The following is a 17,874-nucleotide window of genomic DNA, read 5'->3' on the forward strand; positions in this document are numbered from 1 at the left end:
TCTGAGATAACAACACAACAACACAGAGACACAAAAAAATCAAACACAACATTTTGACAAACAGGATAAAAAGAAAAGCACGGAGGCCACAAAACATCTCAAATGACATAGACTACCATACGAATATGACCAAAATTCAAAAACACATCTTAGTTTTCAGGTTAAAAAAAAAAACAAAAACCAGACAGATAATGAAACAGTGGTGGAAGTGTTGTGTTGGGGTTAAAAATCTCTCCGTCAGCAGAAACGTTTTTGTGTGTTGTTGATGTGGGATTTGTTTTGTTTCCAGACTGAAGCTTCAGCTGAAGCCACAGACCAGTCAGGACCTCAGACCCCCCCTCTGTGAAGCAGCCCCTCCCACCGCCGACTGCATCCCCGCTGCCAACGCCCCCACCGCTGACCCCCCCACCGCTGACCCCGCCTCTCCTGACCCCTCCATCGCTGACCCCACCTCTCCTGAGCCCACCAACATGGCGGAGCCGGCCGCAGACGACGGGAAGTATCTTTTCCTGGAGAACGACTTCCGGAACAGCGGGCTGGCTCAGGCCGACTGGGCCGCCAAGAAGATGGTGTGGATCCCGTCAGAGCGGGAGGGCTTCGAACAGGCCAGCATCAAGGAGGAGAAGGGCGAGCAGGTACAGGCCCCGCCCCCCCGCACTCACTCAAACGTAACATAGTGTACCTGCACTTCTGGACTGATTGTGTAGACGGAGCATCAGTCCGGTGCAGACGGTGCGATCTGTGCTGCTGCAGGTGCTGGTGGAGCTCTCCAACGGTCAGAAGACCACGGTGAACAAAGACGACATCCAGAAGATGAACCCGCCGAAGTTCAGCAAGGTGGAGGACATGGCGGCGCTCACCTTCCTGAACGAAGCCTCCGTCCTGCACAACCTGCGAGAGAGATACTTCTCCAGCCTGATCTACGTAAGAAGAACTGAACACCGACACTTCTTACAGCGTCTTTCTCACTAACTTTAGGATTATAGAGCATCTTCCTCCTCTAACATCCAGATTATAGAGTATCTTCCCCTCTAACATGCAGATTATAGAGCCTCTAAAAATTACTTTAGGGCCCTTATAAATACCACTTTAATAATCATATGTTCTTGTTGAACATGGTAAAAGCTTCCAACAGGTTTCTGGATGAACTGCTGGTTGAATTCAGTTGGACTCACATCATTAAGACAGAATACTGGACTTCAGTCCTGAACAAAGGGGGGGTTGTTGAACCACAGCCGGTCTGATGGTTTACCTTCACTCTCTGAGAGTATTTGTTGGTCTGAACCTGCTCTGCTGATCGTCTCCTCCTGATCGTGTACAGATATGAATCTAATCACTTCCTCCCACACGCTGCAGCTCTTTGAATCCGGCCGTGTCGTCCTGCGGGTTGCCTCGGGTTTTATTTGGCTCCTGACGCTCTGCCTGCTCATATAAGGACCGGAGGACCTGCGGCTCTCGACCTGCTCTGATCTTCATGGCCGTCTGTGCCGAGATGCTCGGCTGAGACTTTATTCTCTACATCCAGCCCTTATTAGACTTTAAAAACACAACATGTGCTGCTTGTGCTCGCGCTGCGTTCAGGACGTCCTCATCTGGAGGAGACATGAAGCTCAAGTCCAAATAGTGTGGAAGTCAAACACAGATCATCCACAGATCAAACTTTAGGATTTTTTGATTTATGTTCAGTAATTTGATTTGTAGGGTTGCAGATTAGTCATTATTGCACACTTCTATGGTTCTTTGTTTGATTTCAGTTATTTCACATTATTTCAGAAAATGCTTTGTAACACCATGCACCAGCTGTGACTTTGGGAGGATGCTTTATAATCTGGATGTTATCTGAAGCTACTGCAGTTAGTGGGAGGAAGATTCTCCATAGTCCAGATGTTATCTGAAGCTTCTGCAGTTAGTAGGAGGAAGATGGTCTAATCTGAAGCTCCTGATCTTCACTAAAGTGCACAGCAAACCCGTGAAGTCATGTGAACTCCCTGACTTCATGAGAACAGGTGGAAAGATGACTGGAAATTACCGGAACCCTTCTCTAAAACTACCGATGTTAGTTACTTTTTTAAAATTGCATTTAACAATAGAGCTGAATGAAGATTTGTCCACGTTGTGTGAAGTCAAAGTGAATGTGGTGGCAGGATCCTGCTTGACTGTAGTAATCTGAGTTTTATTGCTGTGTGTTTAATGTCAGACGTACTCGGGGCTGTTCTGCGTGGTGGTGAACCCCTACAAGATGTTACCCATCTACTCAGAGAAGATCATCGAGATGTACAAGGGCAAGAAGCGCCACGAAGTTCCCCCACACATCTACTCCATCACGGACAACGCCTACAGGAACATGATGCAGGGTAGTGTGTGTGTGTGTGTGTGTGTGTGTGTGTGTGTGTGTGTGTGTGTGTGTGTGTGTGTGTGTGTGTGTGTGTCATACTGATGTGGACAATACATCAGTTGCACTGTGCAAACAATGGATCCTTTCTTAGCTAAGGAAGTTAGCCTTGAAGCTGAAGGAGATAGCTAAAGTAGTTAGCCTCAAAGCTAAAGTAGTTAGCCAAGAAGCCAAAGGAGCTATCCAGGAAGCTAAAGTAGTTAGTTTTAAAGCTAAAGTAGTTAGCCAAGAAGCCAGAGGAGTTAGCCAAGAAAGTAAATGAGTTAGCCCTAAAGCTAAAGTCGTTACTCTAAAAGTTCAGAGAGTTAGTCTTGAAGTTTAAGGAGTTATCCTCAAGGTTTAAAAAGTTAGTCTCGGACACAAAGGAGCTAGCCCTGACACTAAAGGAGTTAGTCTCAAAGCTAAAGGAGTTGCCCTCAAAGTTTAAATAGTGAGGAACTTTCACACCAGCCCTAATTGATCCGATCATACTACACTTCAGGGACTTTCTGAAAAAGTCCACTCTGTTTGGGCATGTGTGAAAGCCTCCCTGAACTCAGATCCGGATCAAACAAGTGAACAGTGTTGCCTTTGAAACCATGGGCCTCGGTTTCTTTGCAAGTGGATTTTCCTGTGGCTGTAGTAAGAGGACATGATGCAATGCATTTTGGGTTGTAAAATAAAGTCAAAAAGCGTTAGAAAATGTATGGTTGGCAGATGTGGAGTGGTGAGGAAGTGCAGATGATCAGAAAACTATATCAGGGTCACTGCTGGGGCTGCTTTTGGTGCGGACCAATCAATTAGCCTCGTTTCTTCTTCGTCGGGCTTTACTTCCTCTCTGGTCAGTGTGAGTTTCAAGCGACGTCGAACCTAAACGAGCAGCTGTTGTACTTGCATGACGTTGTCCAGGTGCTCTGAAAAGTACAGTGTGAAAACAAGCCAAACCAAATGAAGGCCTGTCCTGGTGTGAAAGCAGCCGCAGTCTCGAAGCCTAAAGAGATAACCTTAATAAAAAAAATTTGGGGGTGCGGGTGGGGTGGTGGTGGGGTGTTTTAAGGTTTTGGAGGTTTTTAGGTTTGGATGTTAGGAAAAAGGGAGAGTTAGGGTGTTTGGACATTTGACAGTTTAAAGGTTTGGAGGTTTATAAGTTTGAAGGTAGAGGTTTGAAGGGGTTTTGGACATTTGGAGGTTTATGGCTTTTGAGGTGTTGGAGGTTTATAAATCTGAAGGAAGAGGTTTGCTGGGGTTTTGGAGGTGTTGGAGATTTAAGGCCTCCGAACATGGTGGCCGCTCTCCGGACACTCCTCCGCTGCCCTCATATCAACTGTCCACTTTCCGTTCGGATCCAGGATGTCCATACATGGAGCAGGGAGCCCAGAGGAGGATCCCCAGAGCCCCACATCCACCACGTCCACCTACTATTTTTAACCCGAGTGATGGAGGCTAATCCTCCTCAGAATCAGCTCTTCATGTTTGGTCTCTCTTTAACTTTCCCTCTTTCTCTCTCTCTCTCCTCAGACCGGGAGGATCAGTCTATTCTCTGCACGTGAGTCACAACACTTGACCTTTTTCCATCACACTGTGCTCTGAACACAAAGCAGCTCTCAGGGATCACATGAATTCTCTGGAAAAAATTCTCCAGAAAAACACATCAGGTCAGCGCCGGGCCTCCGACCTCACCGGGAACAGAACAAAGCCTCCGAGCACTTTAATCTTCATTGTTCTCTGCTGCTGAGGACAGTTCAGGTCTGCAGCAGCTTCAGTAGGATCTTGAAAATCAAGTTTGAGATCATTGAGCAAAGCAAAGAGTATGATATTTGTAAAAGAAAATTAAAAATGAATGTGACTGATAAGCAAACGTGAAAAACAAATCTGAAGGCAAAACAGTGAAGAAAATCTTGTAAAAATACATGAAAAGCCAAACAATATGTACCAAAAACTAAATTTCAGGTCCGACAGCGAGAAGAGGTTGCTACAAATTGAGCTTACCCTCAGTTTAAATAATCCCATCTTCAATTCAATTATTGTTTGTCACCAATGTTTGCCCAAAGTTTTCAGAAATGTGCTCACTTTCCTGACGAACACGTCTATTAATTTTGTTAGTTTGCCATCAGAGGATTAAAATTTTGTCCTAATTGATTGAAAAGAAAATTAAACCTCCTGTTAAAAGTGTTCCTCTCTTTCCTCAGAGGTGAATCTGGAGCTGGGAAGACGGAGAACACCAAGAAAGTCATTCAGTATTTGGCTGTGGTCGCCTCTTCGCACAAAGGAAAGAAGGAGGCCACCCCGGTGAGAGAGCGCGGCGGTCACAGTCTGCCGCTCAGTCACAAAACCCTGTTTCTTACATCTCCAGGGTTCACATGTAGCAGGTCTGCAGCTGACGGAACAGTGGATGCACCAATACCGACGTTAGTGTTGGTATCAGGCCCGAATCTGTGTATATAGGCACTCCTACCTGGGAAGGAGAAAGGGATGATAAGAAGAGCTACGAGGATGTTCAGTGGTACTTCGAAGATACAAAAGGATGCTAAATGGCTCTCAGAGAATTCTGTGAAAGCAAGATGGAGCTAAGCAGTGCTAAGAGGATGCCAAATGGTGCTAAGAAGATGCAATGAGCATGCTTCGTGGTACCGCTTGGTTCTAAATGGCCCTCAATGAATGTTAAGTGGCTTTAAGAGGATAACAAAAACATGCAATGATGATGCCAAGTAGAGCTAGAGGATTCAATATGTTAAGAGGATGTTAAGTGAATTAAAAAGTGGTCATTTTAAGTGAACTAATTGGATAAGTAGGTGTACTGAGGATGGTGATTTATGCTAAATAGATGCAATAACTTGCTAAATGGCTCTAGGGAAAATGACGATTAGTAGAGGCAACGAGGCAGTAAGGGGATGCTCAGTGGTGTTACGGAGATGCAAAAGTTAAAACATGGTCCAAATTCAGTGAACTCTTACTGCCCCCTCTGAAGCGCTCTGCCGCCCCCCAGTGGAGGGAGGCCTGAATCACACTCAGCTGATGGTTTCTGCCTCTTGTTGCAGCAGCCTCAACAGCCTCAGCAGCCTCCGCAGCAGCAGGCCGGCTCCCTCGCTTACGTGAGTGCATTTCAGTGGTGTTCCAAACCGCACACACCTTCCGTCTGGGTCGTGATGGGCTGTTATCATCACTTCAGGGGGAGCTGGAGAAGCAGCTGCTGCAGGCAAATCCCATCCTGGAGGCCTTCGGCAACGCCAAGACCATCAAGAACGACAACTCGTCTCGATTCGTACGTGTTTGATTCAACCTGAGAAAAAATAAAAACGTAACAAAGGAATCTCACGCTGATCGTCTGGACTGTGTTCACAGGGAAAGTTCATCAAACTAAACTTCGACGTCACCGGGTACATCGTGGGAGCAAACATCGACACCTGTATCCCTTTCTTAGAAATGAAGTATTATATGTCGACCATTTCCGTGGTAGAGGTGTCTGAGGTTACCGGCTTGACTCCAGCTGATCTCAGACCTGCTGGAAAAGTCTCGCTGCATTCGCCAGGCCAACACTGAGAGAGCGTTCCACATCTTCTACTACATGGTGGCTGGAGCCAAAGACAAGATGAGAGGTGAGAGCGCCACCAGCAGGTCGGGCAAGTTGTTGCTCTCTGAACAAACAGCTGTAAACATGGTTGTCTGAGTGTTGCTGGACATCTTTTGGCTTTTGGCCTGTAGAGGAGCTGCTGCTGGAGGACTTCAGCAACTACCGCTTCCTGGTGGCGGGTCACGTGGAGCTTCCCGGTCAGCAGGACGACGAGCTGTTCGACGAGACCCTGGAGGCCATGGAGATCATGGGCTTCACCGAGGAAGAGAGATTAGGTACAGGAGACTTTAAATGGACGTTCAGATGTTTTCATTCCTGACAGACTGCAGGGGAAGAAGTCTGTGGCTCCTAAAGTAGAACTCAGACCACACAGAGGGGATAAGGCTGTTTATCTAAATGCAGGATCAGACCTGTCTGGAGCCTTCATCAGGTCCTCCTCCTCCTCCCCCACAGGGATGCTGAAGGTGGTCTCCACTGTGCTGCAGCTGGGAAACATCAAGTTCGAGAAGGAGCGCAACAGCGAGCAGGCGACCATGCCGGACAACACCGGTAACATCTGCAGACACACCACACCCCCACCGCGAAAACCGTCTGCTGAACTGTCTGCTGAACCCCTCCTCAGCGGCCCAGAAGGTGTGCCACCTGCAGGGCATCAACGTGACCGACTTCACCCGCGCCATCCTCACGCCACGCATCAAAGTGGGTCGGGAGGTGGTGCAGAAGGCTCAGACCAAGCAGCAGGTGACTCAGACCGCCTCCACCCGTCTGCTACACCTCTTTATCCAGCTCTGCTGATCCCAGCTGCCTGCTTCTTCATACTTTCAAAATAACGTATCACTAAAGGACTATTTTCTCTTTCTATATTAAATCCTTGCCGTAATCCCTGCAGGCGGACTTTGCGGTGGAGGCTCTGGCGAAGGCCATGTACGAGCGTCTGTTCCGATGGATCCTGGCCAGAGTCAACAAGACGCTGGACAAGAGTAAGAGACAGTCGGCCTCCTTCCTCGGGATCCTCGACATCGCCGGGTTTGAGATTTTTGAGGTGAGACCATCTTAAATCACATTGTTGTTGTGAGTTTTAATGTGAAGCTGGAATAAAACCAATAAGCTCCGGGGTTCATCAGGATTAGATTCTCATTGTTTAGTGACGTGTACAGCTGAGAAATTTGTCTACAACTGAATCTGTGAGTGTCCAAGGAGAAACTGCGGTTAAGTGGAAAAAGGTTGGAGGAGATTTCCAGCATGATGACCATGAACCATGAAAACCACGAACATTACATTCAGTAGATATAATAAGAGGAGGTTATCGTTGATCTCTGTGTGACGTCCTGCAGGACAACTCCTTCGAGCAGCTCTGCATCAACTACACCAACGAGCGCCTGCAGCAGCTCTTCAACCACACCATGTTCATCCTGGAGCAGGAGGAGTACAAGAGGGAGGGCATCGAGTGGAACTTCATCGACTTCGGCCTGGACCTGCAGCCCTGCATCGAGCTCATCGAGAGGCCGGTCAGACACACACACACACACACACACACACACACACACACACACACACACACACACACACACACACACACACACACACATTAAATCTATCAGATGTCTTCCATGTGTGTTTTGTTGGAGCCTTGAGCCTCGCTGTCTCTGCAGAACAACCCTCCGGGCATCCTGGCCCTGCTGGACGAGGAGTGCTGGTTCCCCAAAGCCACCGACATCTCCTTCGTGGACAAGCTGCTCAACACTCACACCGGCCATGTCAAGTTCTCCAAACCCAAACAGCACAAAGACAAACTCATGTTCACCGTGCTGCACTACGCCGGAAAGGTCAGGCCCTTCACCCCAGGAACTGAACTCCTGCCGGTAATTCTGTTTACCGTGAAGAAACGGGACTTCCCTCATATTTCCAGGTCGACTACAACGCAGCTAACTGGCTGACAAAGAACATGGACCCTCTGAACGACAACGTGACGGCTCTGCTCAACAACTCGTCCAGCAGCTTCATCCAGGACCTGTGGAAAGACGGTGAGTCCTCCAGCCTGCCGCCCGCCTCACGAGGTCAACCCCTTCGTAAACCCGTCCCCCGTGCCCCCCAGTGGACCGGGTCGTGGGTCTGGAGACCATCACCAAGATGTCGGAGAGCTCGGCGCCCGGATCCACCAAGTCCAAGAAGGGCATGTTCCGCACGGTGGGGCAGCTGTATAAGGAGTCTCTGGGAAAGCTGATGACCACGCTGCACAACACGCAACCCAACTTCGTCCGCTGCATCATTCCCAACCACGAGAAGAGGGTGAGAGGCCTGAATCTGCCTGAATCTGCCTGAATCTGCCTGAATCTGCGGTTCACACGTCCATTTCTGCTGCCGCAGGCTGGAAAGATGGACTCCCACCTGGTGCTGGAGCAGCTGAGGTGCAACGGCGTGTTGGAGGGCATCCGGATCTGCAGGCAGGGATTTCCTAACCGCATCGTGTTCCAGGAGTTCAGGCAGAGGTGAGAAGAAGAATCAGTTATACTGATTATTCATGTTTTCGAAGGCATCAAAGTAGAGTTTTGGAATGAGAGCTGTTTATCGAAGAAAGGAGAAAAAACACATCAGGTTATTTTGACTGATTATATTATTGTGGTTTACTCATCACTGGAAGTTTGTGAAGAAGAGGAAGAAGTGAGGAAGTTCAGACTTTAACGTGAAGCCGTGTGTTCAGGTACGAGATCCTGGCCGCCAACGCCATCCCCAAAGGCTTCATGGACGGGAAGCAGGCCTGCTGCCTGATGGTGAGATCCCAACACCGAGAACTGTTTCAAAGCAGCAGGACGCCGAGCTCCATGACCCCCCACCGCTCCCCCTCTGGCCTGCAGGTCAAACATCTGGACCTGGACCCCAACCTGTACCGGATCGGTCAGAGTAAGATGTTCTTCAGGACCGGAGTGTTGGCCCAGCTGGAGGAGGAGCGGGACATCAAGCTGACCGTGGTCATCATCGCCTTCCAGGCTCAAGCTCGAGGCTTCCTGAGCCGCAAGTAAGACCCCGAGTCAGACCAAGTGTCTGATCCCTGGTTCGATCCCAGGCCAGAAGGTTCACAAAATCAGAAGGAGCTGAGGCTCCTCAAGATTCATGTCTCAGTATAACTTCTTCTACCTCAAACACTAAATCTTTTTTTCACTCACATCTCATCTTCCACTTTTTTCTTCTTTTACTGTGTTCTTCTGCTTATTGTGCATTCATCTTCTTCGTCTCCTTCCTTCTGGTGACTCTGGCTGCTCTCTGTGTTTTCAGGGCCTTCAGTAAACGTCAGCAGCAGCTCACGGCCATGAAGGTGATCCAGAGGAACTGCGCCTGCTACCTGAAGCTGAAGAACTGGCAGTGGTGGCGACTCTTCACCAAGGTGGGCCTCCCTCGCGGACTCCGGCTCCTTCTTAGTGGTTTTCGTTTGGATGTGAGGACGGGTGTTTGTCGTCCAGGTGAAGCCGCTGCTGCAGGTGACCCGCCAGGAGGAGGAGATGAGCCAGAAGGATGAGGAGCTGAAGGCCGCCAAGGAGGTGGCCGCCAAGACGGAGTCGGAGCTGAAGGACATCACGCAGAAACACACGCAGGTCGGAGGGTTCCGCCTGTCTTCAGCCTCAGTCTGGGTTTCCTCCAGGAGCTGACCCGGGAGTTTTCTTGCTTTCTGTGCGTCTCCTTCAGCTGATGGAGGAGCGAGCTCAGCTGGAGTCCAAGCTGCAGGCGGAGACGGAGATGTTCGCCGAGGCGGAGGAGATGAGGGTGCGTCTGGAGGCCAAGAAGCAGGAGCTGGAGGAGGTGCTGCACGAGATGGAGGCTCGGCTGGAGGAGGAGGAGGAGCGCAGCCACACTCTGCAGCACGAGAGGAAGGAGATGGAGCAGCAGCTGCAGGTTCTCTGCCACCAGAAGTCGATACGCCGACCTTATATTATCTATCTCTGTTTCCTCTTCTGTCTGGCCTGATTGTATTTTTTTCCTCTCTTCATAAAAGTTGTGACATTACCACCATCATATTGACGTTCTCCTTGCTGCAGATGATGGAGGCGCACATCGCCGAGGAGGAGGACGCCCGGCAGAAGCTGCAGCTGGAGAAGGTGGCCGTGGAGGGAAAAGTAAAGAAGCTGGAGGAGGACGTCCTGCTGATGGAGGACCAGAACAACAAGCTGCACAAGGTGGAAAACATACGCATGGAAGGGTGGCGTTAGATACACACTGGAAATACACGCTTTTGATGTATACACTGGAAATAAATACTGTTAATATAGACACTATGAAAACACTCTCTAAATACTGCATATACACTCTGCAAATAAACACACACTCTGTCACACACACTGTGTCTTTGAAGGAGCGGAAGCTTCTGGAGGAGCGCATGGCCGACTTGAGTTCCAATCTGGCTGAGGAAGAGGAGAAGTCGAAGAATCTGACCAAGCTGAAGGCCAAACATGAGTCCATGATCTCTGACCTGGAGGGTCAGTGGCTCACTGCTGCTTCCAGCTGGAGCTCATCCATCAGCGGAGGCGTTCATGTTGTGTTTGCCCCCAGTGCGCATGAAGAAGGAGGAGAAGGGCCGTCAGGACATGGAGAAGGCGAAGAGGAAGGTGGAGGCGGAGCTCAGCGACCTGCAGGAGCAGCACGCCGAGCTGCAGGCGCAGGCGTCCGAGCTGCGAACTCAGCTGGCCACCAAGGAGGACGAGCTGCAGGCCACGCAGGCCCGGTGAGAGCAAGGCACATCTGGAACATCAGGACCAGATTACTGTTACCTCTCTCACTTTAATAGTTACTGATGATAAAAAGCGTCTCCCGTCCTGCAGCCTGGAGGAGGAGAGCGCTCAGCGGGGGTCGGCGGTGAAGCGCGTGCGGGAGCTGGAGACGCTGCTGTCCGAGCTGCAGGAGGACCTGGAGGCGGAGCGTGGGGCGAGGGCGAAGGCGGAGGCCGCCAGGCGCGACCTGGGCGAGGAGCTCAACGCCCTGCGCACCGAGCTGGAGGACAGCCTGGACACCACGGCCGCTCAGCAGGAGCTCCGGTCGGCACCATAACTTTACTCTGAACGAGCCATGAAAATACTAGAGGCTACAGATGGTGTCGTAGACAACAGCGTCATCAGCATAAAGGCAGAATTCACTTCAAATCCAGAAAGACACTGTGCAGTTAAAAATGAACCACTGTTGGACATGAAGTTACTTTCTCAGCATCTTAAATCCACATATTTCTGTTTACTGATGTGAAACTGAACCTGAGAACCATCCTGTAAATAACAGTATCATCGGCCCACATGCAGAACTCTGTAATCCACTGTGTTTAAAGTACTGGTGCTCGATGACTGTCGACTGTGTTGGTTTCTTAAAATCCGTTCTGTAGGGCGAAGCGTGAGCAGGAGGTGGCCATGCTGAAGAAAGCCATGGAGGAGGAGGGGCGGAGCCACGAGGCCCAAATCCAGGAACTGAGGCAGAAGCACAGCCAGGCGGTGGAGGAGCTGTCGGAGCAGCTGGAGCAGGCCAAACGGGTCGGTTCTCCTCAAAACGTCTCCTAACCTGGCATCAGTTACCCTGCTGCTGAGGGTTGAACGCTAATGCTGGTGCTAATGCTAATGCTAACTTCTCCCATCCAGGTGAGGGCGGGTCTGGAGAAAGCCAAGCAGGCTCTAGAGAAGGAGTCGGCCGACATGAGCGCAGACCTGCGCTCGCTGGCCAGCGCCAAGCAGGACGTGGAGCACAAGAAGAAGAAGGTGGAGGGTCAGCTGAACGAGCTGCACTCGCGCTTCAACGAGAGCGAGCGGCAGAAGAACGAGCTGAGCGAGCGAGTCACCAAGATGAACGTGAGTCAGACTCACAGCCGTCTAAAGTGAAATCTTCTGATTTGTAGCCGATGTCCGTAAATGTGAACCTGTCCCGTCAGGTGGAGCTGGACAGCGTGACGGCGCTGCTGAACGACGCCGAGAGCAAAAACATCAAGCTGAGCAAAGACGTGTCGGGCCTGTCGTCTCAGCTGCGGGACGTCCAGGTGAGTGCGGCTCCACGCCGCCCCCTCCTGGAGGCCCCCAGGTGGCGGCGGCGCTAACAGGGGGCGTGGCCTCACGCAGGAGCTGCTGTCGGAGGAGACGCGCCAGAAGCTGAACGTGGCGGGACGCTTGCGCCAGGTGGAGGAGGACAGGAACAGCCTGATGGAGCAGCTGGAGGAGGAGACGGAGAGCAAGCGGGTGGTGGAGAGGCAGCTGTCCGGCCTCAACATGCAGGTCGGCAAAATCCTCATGCACATTTAAAATGACTTCTCATGCCCCTGAAAATCCCTCGACTGACTATTGATGGAATATTCTCTCAGCTGTCGGATTACAAGAAGAAGCTGGACGAGGCGTCGGGCTCGGTGGAGCTGCTGGAGGAGGCCAAGAAGCGTCTGCAGCGCGACCTGGAGGCGGCCAACGGCGAGTACGAGGAGAAGGCGTCGGCCTACGACAAGCTGGAGAAGAGCCGCGGGCGGCTGCAGCAGGAGCTGGAGGACGTCCTGATGGACCTGGACGGCCAGAGACAGCTGGTGTCCAACCTGGAGAAGAAGCAGAAGAAGTTCGACCAGGTCAGAGTTCAGGTTCCACCTTCAGGCGAAGCCCGAGGAGATTTCCAGTGGTTAACAGAAGATCTTTCACTTCTGATGGGTTCATCTGTTTATTTATTCATATTTTTGTATTTTCAATGACTTAAATATCATTTTAATAACCCAACTTTTTCTTTATTCCTATATTCCATATCATGTTTTTTGTATTTTATACTTATTAGTCTAATACTTTGTACTTTTTTCTGAAATTTGATTCCTTAATGTGTTTATTTATTTTTGCATTCACTGACTTATTTATCTGTTTACTTATTTATTTAGATATATTTAGATATAAGATATATATAGATATATAACAGATATATTGTTAAACTTTCTGGATGCATATTGATGTAATTTCTTGCTGTATTTAGTGACTTTTTCTCCTGAGATTCTTAGTTTAGTTTACCTTTATTCCATATCATTGGTGAATTGAAGACTTATATAATAACTTGCTCTCTTTATTTTATGCATTTTGGTTGTATTTAAATACTTTGATTATTTTTTTTCTGCTCTGGAGGTCCTATAGAGCAGCTCTGCCTGCAGGTTAAACCTCCAGCAGCGGCGCTCAGAAAGCTCCTGACGCTCTGCTGCCGTCTGACAGATGCTGGCGGAGGAGCGAGCCGTCTCCTGTAAGTTCGCCGAGGAGCGGGACCGGGCGGAGGCGGAGGCCCGGGAGAAGGAGACCCGGGTCCTGGCCCTGGCTCGAGCTCTGGAGGAGAACCAGGACGCCCTGGAGGAGGCGGAGAAGATGGTGAAGGCGCTCCGGGTGGAGATGGAGGACCTGATCAGCTCCAAGGACGACGTGGGGAAGAGCGTGAGTCCTGCGGCGGGACCCGCCAGATCCCGACCCCCCTCTCCCCGAGAACGGTTCCCCACTGCCGGTCCTTCATCCTCAGGTTCACGACCTGGAGAAGGCGAAGCGCGGCCTGGAGGCCATGGTGGAGGAGATGAGGGCGCAGATGGAGGAGCTGGAGGACGAGCTGCAGATCGCCGAGGACGCCAAGCTGCGCCTGGAGGTCAACGGTCAGGCGCTGAAGGCTCAGCACGAGAGGGAGCTGCAGGCCCGCGACGAGATGGGCGAGGAGAAGAGGAAGCAGCTGCTCAAGCAGGTCTGACGGTCCTCCTGCTAACCCGACTCCTCCTCCTGCTAACCTGACTCCTCCTCCTGCTAACCTGACTCCTCCTCCTGCTAACCTGGCTCCTCCTCCTGCAAACCTGACTCCTCCTCCTGCTAACCTGACTCCTCCTCCTGCTAACCTGGCTCCTCCTCCTGTTAACCTGACTCCTCCTCCTGCTAACCTGACTCCTCCTCCTGCTAACCTGACTCCTCCTCCTGCTAACCTGGCTCCTCCTCCTGCAAACCTGACTCCTCCTCCTGCTAACCTGACTCCTCCTCCTGCTAACCTGGCTCCTCCTCCTGCTAACCTGGCTCCTCCTCCTGCAAACCTGACTCCTCCTCCTGCTAACCTGACTCCTCCTCCTGCTAACCTGACTCCTCCTCCTGCAAACCTGACTCCTCCTCCTGCTAACCTGACTCCTCCTCCTGCTAACCTGGCTCCTCCTCCTGCTAACCTGGCTCCTCCTCCTGCTAACCTGACTCCTCCTCCTGCCTACCGGGCTCCTCCTCCTGCTAACCTGACTCCCCCTCCTGCCTACCGGGCTCCTCCTGCTCACCCCCCATGTTTCAGGTGCGAGAGCTGGAGTCGGAGCTGGAGGAGGAGAGGAAGCAGCGAGGTCAGTCGTCAGCCGGGAAGAAGAAGCTGGAGGGGGAGCTGAAGGACCTGGAGGATCAGCTGGAGTCCACCAGCAGGGGGCGTGACGAGGCCGTCAAGCAGCTCCGCAAATTCCAGGTCAGCAGCAGGACTGGAGATCTGGGTGACATTCTGGATCCAGAAGGAAAGCATTGTCTTTAGAATGATCCGGAAGTCCTGGATGGATTTTGGTGGAAGGTGTTTGGTCGGTTAATGATGGGCAGAAGAAGAAATGAGCAGGTTGTGAGAATCATCAGGAGACGATTCTGGATAATAATCCAGCAAATTTTAATCCAAATATATTGATGTATATTTGAGTGATCCAGGCTGAAGGTCCAGATCTGACTGTGGACGACCTTTGACCTTCTCTTCTCAGGGTCAGGTGAAGGACCTCCAGAGGGAGCTGGAGGACTCCCGCGCAGCTCAGAAGGAGGTTGTCGCCTCGGCCAGAGAGTCCGAGCGCAGGTCAAAAGTCATGGAGGCCGACATCATGCAGCTGCACGAGGTGAAGGCTCCCGGTTTGATTCCGCTCTGCCGTGCTTCACGTTCTGGATGAAATGTTTTGCTCTTTGTCTCATTAATGATTATTGATCACATTTTCAACCCCTTTGTGTGACTGCTGTGAGTCCAGATGTTGGCAGCTGCAGAGAGAGCTCGGAAGCAGGCGGAGACGGAGAGAGACGAGCTGGCTGAGGAGCTGGCCAGTAACTCCTCTGGGAAGTACGTCCCTGTCCTTCACTCCCCGCCGGCGGAGGCGGTTAAAGGTGGCGTTCAGCACGGAGCCCTCCTGGACTCTCCTGTGTTTCAGGTCTCTGCTGTCTGACGAGAAACGCCGTCTGGACGCCAAGATCAGTCAGCTGGAGGAGGAGCTGGAGGAGGAGCAGGCCAGCGTGGAGAGCCTGAACGAGCGGCTGAGGAAGAGCCAGCAGCTGGTGGGTCGGATGGATGGGGCTTTTTGGTTTAAATCCAGATGTTTTGAACATAAGCATCACTGATTTGATATTCATCCAGATGTTTTAAATCTGTCCATCACTGTAAATTCAGCAGTTTTCAACAGATCATTGCTGTTTTGGTGTAAATCCAGATGTTTTGACCCTCTTGTGTGGTGCTCTGATGTAAATCCAGATGTTTTGAACCTCTCCCACAGTGTTTTGGTGTAAATCCAGCTGTTTTGACCATTTTTTGTGGTGTTTTGATGTAAATCCAGATGTTTCAAACCTCTGGCATGGTGCTACGATGTAAATTCCGCTGTTTTGATCCTGTTGTGTGGTGGTTTGGTGTAAATCCAGATGTTTTGAACACCTGGCTATGGTATTTTGGTGTAAATTTTAATGTTTTGAACCTCTGGAATGGTGCTATGGTGTAAATCCAGCTGTTCTGAACCTGTGCTGGGGTGCTTGGAGCAGTGTGTGAGTGTGTGTGTTTCCCGCTGCAGGTGGAGCAGCTGGGGGCCGAGCTGGCGGCAGAGCGCTCCTCCTCCCAGAGCAGGGAGGCGTCCCGCCAGCAGCTGGAGCGGCAGAACCGCGAGCTGAAGGCCAAGCTGCAGGAGCTGGAGGGCCAGGGGCGCTCCAAGCTCAAGGCCAGCATCGCCGCCCTGGAGGCCAAGCTGAGGGAGGCGGAGGAGCAGCTGGAGATGGAGAGCAGGTGAGGCGGCGCCGGGAGGGCCGGGCGGCGGAGAGAGAGCGGCGCCTGACGCTGCCTCTGCCCTGCAGGGAGCGACAGGCCGCCGCCAAGAACCTGCGGCAGAAAGAGAAGAAGCTGAAGGACCTGAGCATGCAGATGGAGGACGAGAGGAAGCAGGCGCAGCAGTACAAGGACCAGGTGGGCCCCACCTCCCACGCCGCCGCGCCCCCGTCGCTCTGGAACCACCAGCTGTGAACCCTCTGTCTGCAGGCGGAGAAGAGCAGCGTGCGGCTGAAGCAGCTGAAGCATCAGCTGGAGGAGGCGGAGGAGGAGGCGCAGCGCGTGGCGGCCGCCCGCAGGAAGCTGCAGCGGGAGCTGGAGGAGGCCGGCGAGGCCAACGACGGCCTGAGCAGGGAGGTGTCATCTCTGAGGAGCAAGCTCAGGTGACCCCCCACCCCGGAAACGCAGCAGCCTCTGAAGTCAGGGCGCCGCGGCGTCACGCTCCTCTCTGCTGTGTCGGGGCTTCGCAGGCGGGGTGGAGGAGGCGGGGAGGTGGTGTTCAGCCCCGGGCCTCGCAGCGGTGGCGGCGGCGGCGGCAGCAGCATGAGGAGCCTCAGTCTGGGAGGAAGCCTGAGCCGCCGGAGCGCCATCAAGGAGAACTCGGTGGAACTGCAGGAGGAGGAGCCTCGCTCACCGTCTCCCCACGGCGTCTGCACCCCGCCTCCGGAGCCGGGCGAGTAGGAGGACCCTGGGAGCCACGCCGTGAAAGGTTTTTACCATTTTAAACTGCAGAAATCCCCCCACCCCCACCCAAAGAAAAAAAAAAAAAACCAGCTTAAAACCCAAAAACCCATGATTCCTTCTATCAGGCTCTGCTGTCGCCATGGCAACCACTAAAAGCCTCAGTATGCTTCCCCGTCGCAGCGACGTCGTTTCTACGCTGGCAACCCTACGCCGCTACTGAACATATCTTGCTTCTGCGTCAAGGGAACGCCCTCCTCTGCAATTTCACCGCCAAGCCGCTAGCAGTCACAACAACAACGCGGCTTCCGCAGCTCCGGCTTTACCTAGACATAGATCTATAGACACAGATTTCTAGACGTGCATATCTAGACACGCTGCACACACTGAACATATATCTGCATATCCAAAACAAAGGTTCTTTTCCAAAGACCAGGGAGGTAATTTGTTATTTACCACATCACGTGACACTCTGAAGAAGACAGCTGACAGCTGCCGAAACCGTCAGGTAAATAACAAAATACCTCCCTGGTCTTTGGAAAAGAACCTTTGTTTTGGATTAAAACTTGGAAGACCAATGAACCTTTTTGGACTATATATCTGCATATATGACATATCTGGCGACATCGGGCTGTCGTGGAGGAGAGGCGTGAGCGGACCATGATGAAATATTGGTGAAACTAATGAGCTTTTGGACGATTAAAGCCATTTTAGGAGCGGCTATACACACAGGCCCGTCTGCTAACAGTGCTAACACTGCTAACAGTATAGGGATGTGTGCCGCTCAATTTTTGATCTAAATTTCTCCCGAAGCACTGTTCACATCAGAAATGCATTCGGGGTGAGTTCTACTTCATTCTACAAACAACGCAAAGCGGACCAATCACAGCCCTCGACGTTCACGTCACCACACGTCGCCTCGACGCAAAGTCATGATTTTCGGGGGAAGCATACTGAGGCCTTAACCCGTCACTTCCATTCAAAATTGGTTGGCTGTTTCAGCCACTTTCACACATGACATTTACTGTTAATGAATAATTTGAGAAGAAAAAAATGTTATTGGTATGAAAATTTGAAAATGTTACACATTCCGTGTGTTTACATGGGACTTTCTATTGCTCTATAAATCTGAATAAAGCCTAATTCCGCTGTAAAATGACTGTGTAAAAGCCTGAAAACTTTATTCAGAATTAAGTGTAAATCCGAACTTGCCGGCGGGTTTATTCTTCTT

At 51.4% G+C, this 17,874-nt stretch overlaps 1 protein-coding gene across 7 annotated transcripts; it reads left to right on the forward strand.

The window, feature by feature from the left end:
- The first annotated feature begins 470 nt into the window (after positions 1 to 470).
- On the forward strand, positions 471 to 16,349 carry LOC115387017 (myosin-11-like). 7 transcript variants are annotated; one of them, XM_030089533.1, is made up of 41 exons: positions 471 to 635; positions 754 to 924; positions 2,198 to 2,354; positions 3,890 to 3,917; positions 4,561 to 4,660; positions 5,260 to 5,274; positions 5,541 to 5,633; positions 5,714 to 5,777; positions 5,869 to 5,967; positions 6,074 to 6,217; positions 6,396 to 6,491; positions 6,565 to 6,683; positions 6,832 to 6,984; positions 7,277 to 7,450; positions 7,595 to 7,768; positions 7,852 to 7,966; positions 8,038 to 8,231; positions 8,310 to 8,431; positions 8,644 to 8,713; positions 8,798 to 8,958; positions 9,216 to 9,324; positions 9,401 to 9,532; positions 9,624 to 9,830; positions 9,974 to 10,111; positions 10,288 to 10,411; positions 10,485 to 10,656; positions 10,754 to 10,966; positions 11,302 to 11,446; positions 11,552 to 11,758; positions 11,839 to 11,943; positions 12,023 to 12,175; positions 12,262 to 12,510; positions 13,130 to 13,342; positions 13,425 to 13,637; positions 14,217 to 14,378; positions 14,656 to 14,784; positions 14,911 to 14,999; positions 15,088 to 15,211; positions 15,715 to 15,923; positions 15,992 to 16,100; positions 16,173 to 16,349. In XM_030089533.1, the coding sequence occupies exons 1-41, from the start codon at positions 471 to 473 to the stop codon at positions 16,347 to 16,349; spliced, it is 5,793 nt and encodes a 1,930-aa protein (XP_029945393.1). The 7 variants fall into 7 exon arrangements, with proteins under 7 accessions (XP_029945393.1, XP_029945388.1, XP_029945389.1 ...); XM_030089528.1 differs by lacking the exon at positions 5,260 to 5,274 and adding an exon at positions 5,413 to 5,445; XM_030089529.1 differs by lacking the exon at positions 5,260 to 5,274 and adding an exon at positions 5,440 to 5,463.
- Positions 16,350 to 17,874: the final 1,525 nt, after the last annotated feature.

The sequence above is a fragment of the Salarias fasciatus genome, chromosome 4 (assembly GCF_902148845.1).
Source record: "Salarias fasciatus chromosome 4, fSalaFa1.1, whole genome shotgun sequence".
NCBI classification, from domain to species: Eukaryota; Metazoa; Chordata; class Actinopteri; order Blenniiformes; family Blenniidae; genus Salarias; species Salarias fasciatus.

What these genes read in the sequence shown, in the direction of transcription:
- LOC115387017 (XM_030089528.1), top strand. Translation starts at nt 471, where the DNA reads ATGGCGGAGCCGGCCGCAGACGACGGGAAGTATCTTTTCCTGGAGAAC. An exon ending in ACGACAACTCGTCTCGATTC is followed by an intron (nt 5,634 to 5,713) that starts GTACGTGTTTGA and finishes CTGTGTTCACAG; the next exon opens with GGAAAGTTCATCAAACTAAA. An exon ending in GCCAGTAACTCCTCTGGGAA is followed by an intron (nt 15,000 to 15,087) that starts GTACGTCCCTGT and finishes CCTGTGTTTCAG; the next exon opens with GTCTCTGCTGTCTGACGAGA.